The sequence below is a fragment of the Urocampus carinirostris genome, chromosome 6, assembly GCF_059441175.1.
Source record: "Urocampus carinirostris isolate Australia breed hairy pipefish chromosome 6, RoL_Ucar_1.0, whole genome shotgun sequence".
In the NCBI taxonomy this organism is placed as follows: domain Eukaryota; kingdom Metazoa; phylum Chordata; class Actinopteri; order Syngnathiformes; family Syngnathidae; genus Urocampus; species Urocampus carinirostris.
The window spans coordinates 15,987,007-15,999,825 of NC_142354.1; the positions used below are offsets into that span (position 1 = coordinate 15,987,007).

Here is a 12,819-nt window from a genome sequence, read left to right on the forward strand (position 1 = left end):
TACATTTTCAAATTGGTTGGTATTTAAAAACAAGTGCACCAAGATTGTGACGGATAGATTAGCTTGGGTGTGTTTTGTTGGGAGTAAAAGTCGATCAAGCACCCTGCAATCAACCTCTTGTGAGTCTTGCGGCAAGAAATGAAATTTAGCCTTCGGTGTGTCTGAAGCACATGGGTCAACTCAATACTTAGTTCATACAAAAAGAGTTGACATTTTTCATTCAAGAATAAAACAAGGGGTTCTTGAAATGTTATGCTGCTTGCTTAATGTCTGCTTCTTGTTGAGGATTAGAAAAAATAATATGTATTGCTCAATGAATTTGATGGTTGTTCTATAGTTTCCCATTTGGCCGCATATCTTCATGTTCTTATGGGTCGGCTCGGGGAGGAAATTGAACCTCAATAGAGGACAAGATTGAAAGTAGGACCAGCTAACCTCATCTTGTACAATTTAAAAAGGCAAAAGTTGACATGAGAAATGAGCCAAAACAGGTTATTCAGGGAAACCCCCATTTTCCTTGGTAATTCAAATTGTCACATGAGAAACACAAGTTATAAGGACGTCATATCTTATGTATCTTACGTATGTATGTATGTACCTTATGTATCAGACAAATGAGGCTGCCCTAGATCTGCGGGGGAGAATATACCTGCTGAATTAAGAGAATGCGAAATAACATGAGGGAAGTAGCACAACCTCGGGCAAAAGAAAAATATTACCGGAAGAGAGTATATTTCTACCGAGAGGCGGCATTCTGCGAATCACATGTTATGCACTTATATATAAAACTTTTATTGGCCAGAAACAACTACTTTTATACAGCACACAATGTAATTTTGATATATTTCAGGCCTATAATTGCAGCCTGTACTGTAAAATAATCATGTGTAAGTTGATGATAGTGTGACAGTGATAGACTACTTACTTAAACATTTGGCTTGTCGTCACTGTCATAAACAGGGGTGAAATCGTCAATGGTGATTTCAGCCATGTCAAGAAGAAACCATGCAGTGCAATTAGCGGTATATATTGAAATCTTTTTACCGACTTAGTCTTTTTCGGGTGCTATTGTAATTAAGCAAGGCAAAAGCTCAAGCCCCGAAACTTAAGTCAAAGCAATAAAAATAACGCATTCCAATCTCACCCCTCACCTACACATGCCGAACTACCATACAGCCGTCTATGCATGCGCAAGATCTTGTCGCCTTAGGAAATGGGCTTCATTCATCTTGTCTGACTGCAATAAAGCAGTGCCAAAGATTCTATTTCCAATAAACGGCTACTGATTGGAAAACTCATTCTCATATCAATTTCCATCTGGGCCCTTTAAAAGGCAATCAGCATAGTTTCATCTCTGTATATCACAAGCTCCTTGAGCTGATGACACAGCACTGGCGCTCTCCTTCTGCATAATGGCCTTCTCCTATCAAGGCATCTGCAATGAATAATACCACCCATGAAAGGGCTATTTAGTGCTGTTAGCATGGACACAAAGCACTTCTCTGAATATTAATCCTGAAGTTTCACACTTTAACACTGGGTCTATCACGCTGCATCCGTTTTTCATTTGGCAAAATAAGCCACTTTGTGTGATTTGGTGATACTTGGGGATTATTTTTGCTTTTTGTCAAGGTTTATTGGTGATGATTCATACAGCACTTTATTTTTCTCTGCCCCAAAAAAAACAATCCTTTCAGGAATATAAAAACTTATGCTACTTTAAAAGTTTATCATGTTCCATTGAGATGGTCTGCATTCAGGTTCTCATCTAAAAATTAACAGATTATTATTGAAAATAATATTAAGTCAGGGATTGGACATTTAGACACCATTAGAACATTCTGTATAACTGATCAAGAAGATATGATAAGACTTATTTTCAGGCCAATACAAATAAATGACGGTAATCAATGATGCAACAAGTACGGTACTCCTTACACAAAAACATTTGCCACAAATCTGCCTTTTATCACCAAGATTACGTGAGAAAACTAGATCCCTTAAACGAGAATGCAGGAAATCTGAAAGAAAATGGCGCGCTACCAAGCTTGAAGTTTTCCATCAAATCTGGTGTGATAGTTTGTTGAAGTATAAAGCGGCCCTGGCCTCTGCAAAATCAGCCTACCTTTCGAAAGTGATTGCGTCACAAAAGAACAATCCCAAGGTCCTTTGCGACACTGTAGCATCGCTAACAAGGCAACAGACTATCCCAGATAGCTCCACCCATTCTGCCCACGACATAATGGTCTTCTTTACTAAGAAGATCCAAAGCATACAGGAAGAAATTGCTAAAGACAGTATTAATTCAACACATACTAAAGCACTCAAATCTCTAGATGCACGACATGGTGGCTGTCTAGGTATTTTGTCCCGTTTTAGTGAACTGTCACTCGAAAATCTTAAACAGATGGTGAATACGGCCAAACCGACGACTCGCCAGTTCGACCCACTTCCAGGTTCACTTATCAAAGGTCTCTTTGGCGTTCTTGCACCTTCAGTTCTAAATATTTTAAACATATCACTCGCCTCAAGTGTAGTTCCAGCTGCTTTTAAGTCCGCTGTCATTAAACCCACACTGAAACGACCCAACCTAGATCCAGAAAACTTATGTAATTATAGACCTGTGTCGAACCTACAGTTTCTTTCTAAAATACTTGAAAAAGTAGTGGCACAGCAGCTGAATGATTTCATGTCCGAGAACAATCTCTTTGAATCAATGAAATCAGGATTCAGGGCTAACCACTCTACTGAGACAGCTCTGATTAAGGTAACCAATGATCTCCTACGGGCAATGGACTCGGGCGCATCATCACTTTTGCTGCTGCTGGACCTTAGTGCTGCATTTGACACAGTGGACCATATTATCTTGCTAGAACGGTTGGAAAAATGGATTGGTCTCTCAGGAAGCGTCCTATTATGGTTCAGATCCTACCTCTCAGATAGGACACACTGCGTTAAATATGGCGAATTGACATCTGAGCCATTTAGTGTTACTTGTGGTGTTCCGCAGGGTTCAGTGCTTGGCCCCCTTCTCTTCAGCATTTATATGCTTCCACTAGGTGATATTATTCGTAAGTATAATATCAGTTTCCATTGCTACGCAGATGACACTCAACTCTATCTCCCGATGGAGGAATCTGCCACACTAAACTGTGGAACTTAGGAGGCCAGCCTCACTGAGATAAAAGAGTGGATGTCACTCAATTTCCTGCGTCTTAACCCTGAAAAGACTGAAATGTTAGTTATTGGTCCTTCTAAGTCCCGTGACTTATTCGCTAAAACCGCAGTGAACTTGGACAATTGCCACATCACACAGAGTGACTCACTTAAAAATTTAGGTGTCATTTTCGACCCTGATCTGTCCTTTCAAACACATGTGAAGAAAATTACTAGAACCGCTTTCTTCCATCTCCGTAACATTGCTAAAATTCGTCCTATACTTTCTCAGTCGGATGCGGAAATCATAATTCATGCGTTTGTTACCTCCCGTCTCGACTACTGTAATGCACTACTTTCCGGTCTTCCGATGACCAGACTCAAGAGTCTTCAGCTGGTACAAAATGCTGCAGCGAGGCTTTTAACAAGGACAAAAAAGTACGATCACATCACCCCAATTTTGGCTAACCTGCATTGGCTCCCTGTTAGCCTAAGATGCGATTTTAAGGTTCTCCTACTACTATACAAAATCATACATGGACTTTCCCCCTCATATCTTTCAGATCTGATCTCCCCCTATGTCCCGGCCCGAAGCCTTCGTTCCGAGAGCGCCGGTCTCCTGGTGATCCCAAGAGCCAAGAAGTGTTCCGCTGGTTCGAGAGCGTTCTCCATCCGGGCACCGGTGTTGTGGAATGCTCTTCCCCTGAGATCCGATCTGCAACCTCGGTGGAAATGTTTAAATCTAGGCTTAAAACTCACTTCTACTCTATAGCATACGAGTAACCTAATCTTATATGTAATAACTTGTGAAGCCCTTAGAGACTAATTGTGATTAAGGGCTATACAAATAAAAATGACTTGACTTGACTTGAAAAACATGATTCAATGTCAAGGGTCCTTCTCATATGTGACATTATTCTACCCCAATTTACTGGATTGATAGCTACACTAAATATGATTACTGTGGGACCTCGCTACTCCGCGGTTCCACATTCGCGGGTCTAAAAAAAAAAAATAAAAAAATAAAATTATATATTTTATTTATTTTATTTTTTTTAAAGCATTTTTGAAGGGACGTCGCTACTTCGCAGATTTTCACTTTTCGCGGGTGGTTTTGGTCCCCATTAACCGGGTCTAAATAATAATAATAAAATAAAATTTTCAAAAACAAAAAATTAAAAAGAATATATGTATTTATTTATTTTAAAGCATTTTTGAAGGGGCGTCGCTACTTCGCGGATTTTCACTTTTCGCGGGTGGTTTTGGTCCCCATTAACCGCGATAACTGAGGGATTACTGTATTTCACTTTGGCAGATCTGATAGAGCGGTGGTCTCAATATACACATTTAGCGTCTGTGTATAGTTTATGTATTGTAAATGTTGCCTGTGATATTATTTAACAACAGTTGTGCAAAAAAAAAAAAGAGTCTCTCACTGCAGCATATGTGCTAGAACAAACAGACTGAGGGATGGCTTGTTCCCCAAAGCTATCACCACACTAAACCACAGATGTAAAACAGTGTTAAAGTGCAATGTCCATTTTCTAAGTGCAATACCCTGGTTTTTAAGTGCAATATCCAGGTGAAGTGCAATATTCTGGTTATGTACATTTTCCACTTTAGATGCTCTTGACTTAATTCTAAAACAGTTATGCAAAAGAAGTATTTTATTCGCAGAAGTAGTATTTTATTACAGAAAATGTAATTGTTTTGTACTGTTAAAGAGTTTACATTGTACCTTTTTCCATAATTGTATGCAAGGGAAAATGTATCAGTTGTCACGTCGACTGTTAGTTTTAAGTGCAATATCCCAGTTCAAAAGCAATATCCCAGTTGTGTATGGTTCTTATTTCAGATATAAATACTTTATATTAGTCCTACAGCAACTCCACTGGCTCCCAATCAACTATAGAATCAATTACAAAATCCTGCTCTACACCTACATGGACATTTATAACACCTTGCCCCCTCCCTACCTCTCTGACCGTATTCACACCGCCACGCCATCACGCACCCTCAGATCATCCCTTCTCCCTCAATCTCACTATACCCGCTGCCCGTCTCAGCTCCATGGGGAGCAAAGCTTTCAGCAGCTCTGCCCCCCAGCTCTGGAACTTATTGCCGCCTGACCTTTGAAATTTTGCGACCCTGTCCACCTTCAAATCCGGACTTAAAAATCACTTCTTCAGACCTGCCTTTTCTTGACCATCTGCCTCATACCACCTCGTATTAACCCTACTGTGTTTTATTTGCTATTTATTACTTGCTTGTTTTACTTTTGTCTTATTCTTGCTTCAATTTTGTTTGTTACTATAGGTACAGCTACCTTGGGTGTACAGAAAGGCGATTCGAAGTACAATGTATTATTATTATCATTATCATTATTAGAGGTGAACACATATATATAGGTTTTTATATTAATGAGTTTTTATAATGTATAGTTTTTGTCAACAGGAGTGTGATCGGAATCTTGTAGAAAAACAATGATAATGAAGGTTATTTTGATTCTCAGATACAAATCCTAATTTGCCACTGAAAAGGAAGTTTACTCAAGCTACTGAAGGTTCTGGCTGTTAGGATGTATAACATTCTCTGAAAAAATGAAAAAGTCATAGGAGTGCCGTTTCTTACCTTCCAGCCACTTCCCGCCTCTCTGTAGTATGGAAAATTGTCACAGATCCATTGATAGATCTCGCTCAGTGTCATCTTCTTTTTTGGTGAGCTGTTGATGGCGAACGTGATGAGGCTGGCGTAGCTGTAGGGCGGCTTGCCATCTTTGTGCTGTTGTACCTCCTCTTGGTCCAGTGTGGTATTGGGGTCCAGAAGGGCACTCTTCTTGCCCAGGCCGGGCCCATGGCCGTGCTGGCCATCAGCCTTGCGGATGGCCGCCTGCATGGTAAGCTGAGGAAGCCAATCCATGGAGGTCAGGCTACTTTCCAGCTCCGACGTCATGTTGACGACAGGCCGGGCAGCAGGGAGGGGGTTCGGGCTGAACCCGAAGCCTGGAGGTAAAACTGTTGCCGCTCTTGGAACTCGACTAGTTGGAGGGGAAAGGAGTTGGTGGGGTGATGAGCTCAGGTCTGGGGCCTCAGGAAATCAGCATGCTGTCTTCTCCAGGAAGAGTCTACAGAAAACAGAAGGTGGACACAGTTGAATACGTCACCTTTATATTGTTTTATGAACAATTAATTCTTAAAAAATATTTGATGGCGTCCTAAATTTTAAGTAGAATGATGGAGCCGTATTTCCTTATTTGACATCAACAAATGTTGTGTCAATCCCTAATTCAAGCAACATTAGCGAGTAATAGTATTATTTAGTGGAATTCAAAGAAAAAGTAATATAGCACACAATCAAACTTAGTTCCCCCAATGCCAAAAACATTCATGTATTTTTCAACAAGACTCAAAATCTGTGCTTTAAAGTTGGCTGGCAACCAGAGCAACTTCACACCCTAAAAGTCAGATAGAAGACAATAAAAATATGTTTTCTTTATCCGATATCATTTGGGAATGTAGTTGCACTAAATTCATGTATAATTTTATTCCATGGATACCGTAAACTCTGGACCTTTGCCGCGACTTTAGTCACAAGCTTTCAACCCTGCGGCTTATGCAATGATGCGGCTAATTTATACTTTTTTTTCCATGGCGGCTAGGGGGGGCCCGAGCAATACATGTAAGAGTCAGACAGGTGGAAATATATGTGTCTAGGAAGAAGCAAGTTTAACGTAACTTCGAACTTGTGCATGAATAAAACTAGCATGAACAGACCCTCATCATGGAAAAGGTGTCAATCGAAAGTGGGTGGGGGATAACTAAAGTAAACTAAACAGAAATAATGTGACACAACGAACAGATTACAAGAAGCAATGTCCAACGAAGCAGATTCTTTTTAAGGCGTATTTCTTTTTATCTGTCACCATTATTGTGTGTTTTGGAGTAAATATTTTACACTGTTGGATTTCATGGATTGTTCTTGATGTAATAAAGCAGTTTTCGTGGACATTCGAAGAAGTTAAACGGCCAGGGGACGTACTGATGAGTCTCGCCGGCTTTACAGTTTTCAGGTATCTTGTTTCAGACTGATCTCGATTTTTCTCTGATGAGTATATTTTGAAATGGTCATCATATTTTCATATCCAAGAGTGTTAGCCAATGATAAGTGGTATGAAGTACTTCCGTAGACATGACATGACTCGATAGAACTAGATAGATAGCATCTTAATATTATGTATCATTAGAGAGAGACAGACAGATACAGAGAGAGAGAAAGAGGGAGAGAGAGAAAGAGAGGGAGAGAAAGGGACAGAGAGAGAGAGAGAGAGAGAGAGAGAGAGAGAGAGAGAGACAGGCAGAGACAGACAGACAGACAGAGAGAAAGAGAATCATAGATAATTGTATTATTATGTTGTTTTACCTCAGGTTGCATATTTGAAAACCATCAGTATGCAAATTTATATATTTTTAGTAGTGTTCAGCAGGTAGGTACCATCTCAATCACAATCCAAATAAGGACAAGCATTGTAGAATATAAAAAAGGAATGGACTTGTGTCATACAGCCGTCTATGTTGAAATTGTTGCTGAATGAAACTTAGAAAAAAAAAAAAAATATATTCCCCACACAATGTGTGCTTTGTAATTTTACTGCAAAAATGTGGTGAGTAGGGAAAAAAACTGAAGTAGGGTGCATATTGTTTGCACATACTTTAACTTAATGTACTGCTGGTTATTAGACCACCACATTCTCTTACACTTACTGCTTCCATTGCTGACTCATAACTAAGACCGTCTGCACTGAGGAAGAAGAGGAAAAGAGAGTGGGAGAGAGAGTGAGAGTAAATGCTGGGCAATTGTTTTCACAACTGCCAGCCAAATGGGGCAATGGCTCACGAAGAATTCTGACTCTCTTGTGGCTAGTAAAACCCCCTTTCCCCCTCAGTCTCACCAGCCTTCCAGCTCACCCGCCCACTCGCCTTACGGAGCCTCTACCATAAACAAGGCAGGCAGTGTCATCTTGCAAACTGTCCTCCACCCAGTGTGTGTCTGCAACAGCCTGTCTCGCTGTCTTTTCTGGCACACTTCCCTTCTCGTCCCAAAATAGGGGGAGAAATGATAAGCCCCCAGTTATAAATGTAGGTGAAGAAGGGGTATCTGTTCAGGGTGAAAAACGAGAAGGATGACCCATTAAACTGGAAAAGTGAATGCTCAAAATGTTACTTTATTTTTAAATTTACATTTTTTCTGTCGAGGAACACACAGTTCAGAATAACCTCAATGAGCCAAACGCGTTTCGTCAATAATAGACGGTGAGCAAAAAGAAATGTTATCTCATTTGTTTCAAAAAGTATGCAAATAGTGATGCAGTGGGCAGTATTGTACTATATTACTGACAATCTGGATCATTTCAACCCTTTTATCTTGGTGGACCGTGAAAGAGGGAGTTTTTTTTACCCAAAGACAAAATCGCCTTCTGACACACACAGAAGTCAACGAAGTACATCCCTCTAAGTCTTTAATAATAATAATAATAATAATTTCCTTGTATTGTCATTCTGTGTAACAATGTACACAGAACGAAATGTCGATTGCACCTGACCCGTTGTAGCGAGCCGATGCAGCCAACAGAGGGCGCCGCCGACCACTTTTTAAGTCTTAGGAATGACTCGGCCGGGGCGCGAACCACCGACCTCCCAGTCTAAAAGGTGGGGTGCGTTGTTTAAGGTGTCCTTAAAAGTTGGAAGAATTTGATCTATTAAGAATGTGTTAACAATGCAAAAAGCCCTTATTTTGTTACACCGATGTCTGCTTTTGTCTTACTTTTAGCAAAGCTGTGCCGGCTGCAAAACACATAAGTTAATAGGACTGGGGAGGGCTTGGGGGAAATGGTCGTTGGTTGACTTTATGCGCGTGAGAGTTTTTTGTTAGTGTAGCAGGAAAAAGGTAAAAGTAAGTAAAGGCCTGTTTCAAATCCTAACGCCAACCCTAAACCCCAAAAATATTAAAAAATGAAGAGTTTATTCAAGCACATCTAAGAAATCCACGTACTTGCACGTGCAACATAAGGAGCTTGACAGAGGCTGCAATGACAATACAACCCAGAAGATAGCATCAGCGAGTAGAAACTTTGAGTAGACAATTTTTAAGTTTCATTTATCAAGGTTAATTCCTTACTCCTTTGCAAATTATGCAACATTTAATGAACTTTGACGAAAACCACTACATGCGGTATACCAATAAAACCCTGCACTGTATAGTGAGATACAAGCTTCATAGTAAGCAGTTAGTAAAGGTGAGCTCTACCAAAAGGCATACTGGAAAAGTTACAATCTGGAGTGCATCTTTGTATTGTTGGGTTGAGCACTCTGGACAGTCACGATGGACAAAATTTCAAATAAACAACTGTTGTAAGCTACCCTGTTTGTTGCTCAATGTTGTAGCAATTGTGGTGATGCCGTTCTCAGGCACAAAATCGGAAAAAGGAATGCTTAACAGAGCAGTAGAAACATTGGGAACTGCTTCTCAACAACAACAGTTTTTTGATTAGCTGCACAGTACACACTAAGCCCTTCACTGTACACACTTTTGAAGAGACTTCCAGTGTTACGGTTACAACACCGTAATCAAGATCTCAGGCACCTCAACCAGAAAGGCCTGATTTGTTACTTATCATAAGTCTGTCTTCTTTGTTGAGGACCACAGTCGTCTGATGGAGTAGTGTGAAAATAACAGACTGGCCATGAACACGCAGATCAAGGAGCTCATTGTGGGTTTAGCGTGGTCAAAGGAACGTAAACACACAGCTCCTTCTGAATAAACAGGGCTGGAGAAGAACACAGAGGGCATAAACAGATGAAAGTTAAACTTGATGTTGTGAAGGGTAATTGTTTACAAGAATAAGATGAGAAACATTTTAACCATTATATTAACAATTTTTCTTGACTTAGAACTAAAAAAATGGCATATGCATACTATGACAGTCTGCAAAATAAGGGGATACAAAATGACATAGTGTACGGTCTATCGTGCATTCATAATACCAAAATAGAATTAACTGCACAAATAACCTTAAATATTTCAATGTTTACAATTTCTGTAATAAATGTGAAGAGCTATAATTTCGACAGAGGCAGACTAACCCGTAATGCTGCAAAAATTAGTCGACATTGTCGACAAAAATGACCATTAGACATGGTCGACAATGAATTCTATTGTCCACTATAGTTGTCAGACAAGTTATTCTAACAGAGTGAGGCACCTCTACATGAATATAATCTCTGCTGAGAGTCACAAAAGCTTCTTGAGTGGTAACATCAACATACAGAAATGGTGGTGTCTACCTCTAGTCACGTTTCAAACCTTTAGCCTGGATAGGGCAAATAAAAAACTATTTGCATGTCTTAGAAGGAGACCTTGCATATGATGGCGGTAGCTCTGTGACGCAAGAACATTTAAATAGCACGTGGGACAGTTGAACAAAACTGAGTCTTACTGGACTAATCCAAGTATGATCGAACAATACATTTTTAATAGCATGCATTGTACATTTTAAATGCTTATCTCTCGCCATAGAAGGGCTTGATCGTTATGTCAGACTGTCCCTGACAAACGTATGTGAAACGAAAAGCCTGCAGTCCGAAGAAAAACGTCAGTTGTAAAAAGATTTGATTTCAAACTGTCGAGAATCGTTAAGTGCTTTTGTTAGTCTTTGCGGTTGACCACAGAATGTACCTCACAAAATTCACCAAATGTTTGTTTTATTTACTGTTCTATTCCTGCCGATGAGCCTGTTCTTGGTTCACGGAGATAATACGTGTTTATGTGATTTAATTAATCGTTTATTTGCCTGTTCATAAAAATGGACACAGATTTATGGATTCATGTACAGACTCACTGAGCACTGCATTTTGGTTTAATGGTTTTTGAAGTCCACAATATGTTCAATGAAAGATGTATATTTCATTGTACTCATTTTCATCAGTTTAACAGTAGTTTTCCACATGTATTTTTTTTTTCTCCATATATGTAAGAAAGAAAAATCCAAATATTGAATATTTTCAGTAGTCTGTGACTAGTCGACTATTAAAATATTTGTTAGATGCAGCCCTACTTACCAAATAGGCAGCATGGCTCCATTCATTTATTTTTTTGCTGACATTTTTTTCTAAAACAATGAAGAGCAAACAAGTATTTCCTGAATATAGAACACATTAACTTAATCAAAAACAAAAGGAACAATTTATGTATACCACTAACCATGAATTCAAAAAGCCTCCTCCATTTCAGATGTTTTACAATGAGACAATTTTTATAGTTTTATTGGTTCTCTCAGAATTATTCGTATGAAAACAAGGGACTGAAAACATATTTTACTAATAACACAATGTAGGATTTAGTTAAGTGGCGGTGACTATAATTTCTATGCCTTAGATAAAACATCTTTTTATTATCTGCAGGTTGACAGATAAAATGATGCCATCTTAAAGAGTCAAATTTTGCAAGTGGGAATGGGTGTCATATATCATAGAAATAATTATCCACCAGACTTCAATGAGGCACAGCGGGAGAACATTTCTAAATGGAGCAAACTGCTTTGCCATCAGCTGGTCAGGGGAAGTTTGTGCTTGCCAAGCCCATTGATCTCTAACAGCGGGAGGTTAGCAGCAGCTCAGCAGCCAATTCAATATCTGTTATGGGTACAGACATGAGCAGATGATTAAGGCATTTTTTTCCATGTCAAAAGAATTCCAAGACAAGGCTAAGGCTAGATCAAGCTCACGGGGATTTTTAATGGGGTGGCGCATTTGACTGATGTAACTGATGTCTCCTTGCTCAAATTCTCTTGCTTTCCCTTCAGGTTTTTACGTACTATGCTTTCCTGCACTAGAAATGTTGCAGAACTTCTTGTTATCTTTTTAGAGAATGTGAAACAAAAGGGCTATAGCAAAAGCTCATTTTAATATAAGATTTTTCATTGATGATTTTATTTATTTTTTATTTTCAATCCCTCTATTGTTAAATTAAACATTAGTTTCAAATTACCATCGATAACGTTATCACTGGTTTATCCCATGTTACAGGGATAAACTAGTGATAACTAGCATTTTACTATGCCAGAAAATGGGCAGAATGGCGATTATTTTTCCCCCAAAAATGAGGCAGAAAGAAGGCCGGAACATTTATCTTCAATATAATCATAATTCACGCATTCAATGTCTAAAATATAAGCATGTTTTAAGAAACCTCGTCCCTGAGTGACAAAGCAAACTTTAAAAAGTTTTCTTTTTTATCTAAAAACTACTACTATACCGCAGCACATTGGTAAGTTTCAAGCCTCTGGGATTGATTTCATTATGATAAATCAGTTGGTTGGCAGCAGTGGCTTTAATCAGTCTTTGTCCACACATCGAGGAAGCCACCACTTCCCAGTGTTGCTTCCTGTATCCAGCAATTCTGAGTGTATAGGCGGCCCAATGTGGTGAGTAGGCATACCAAAGAAGAGTGGCGAAGATATGTTAAGGCTTCAAAATAGCTATTTATCTAAAAAAAAACATCCGGAGGAGCAAGATCACAATGGTGACTGAAACTTGTGATCACGTCACCATGCATGAGTTCAGTGTTCTTGCAAAAGTTTTTGATATGTCCTGTGCCTATATAGCCACA

The 12,819-nt window shown here is 39.3% G+C and overlaps 1 protein-coding gene across 1 annotated transcript in view; it reads right to left on the minus strand.

Annotated features, from left to right (window-relative positions):
* Positions 1–12,819, minus strand: part of foxj3 (forkhead box J3) — a 165,743-nt gene that overhangs the window by 101,324 nt on the left and 51,600 nt on the right. Inside the window, exon 2 of the mRNA XM_088338043.1 lies at positions 5,788–6,280. Coding sequence (XP_088194169.1) covers positions 5,788–6,108 — 321 coding nt within the window. The 5' untranslated portion in view covers positions 6,109–6,280. The remainder of the gene's footprint in view (positions 1–5,787; positions 6,281–12,819) is intronic.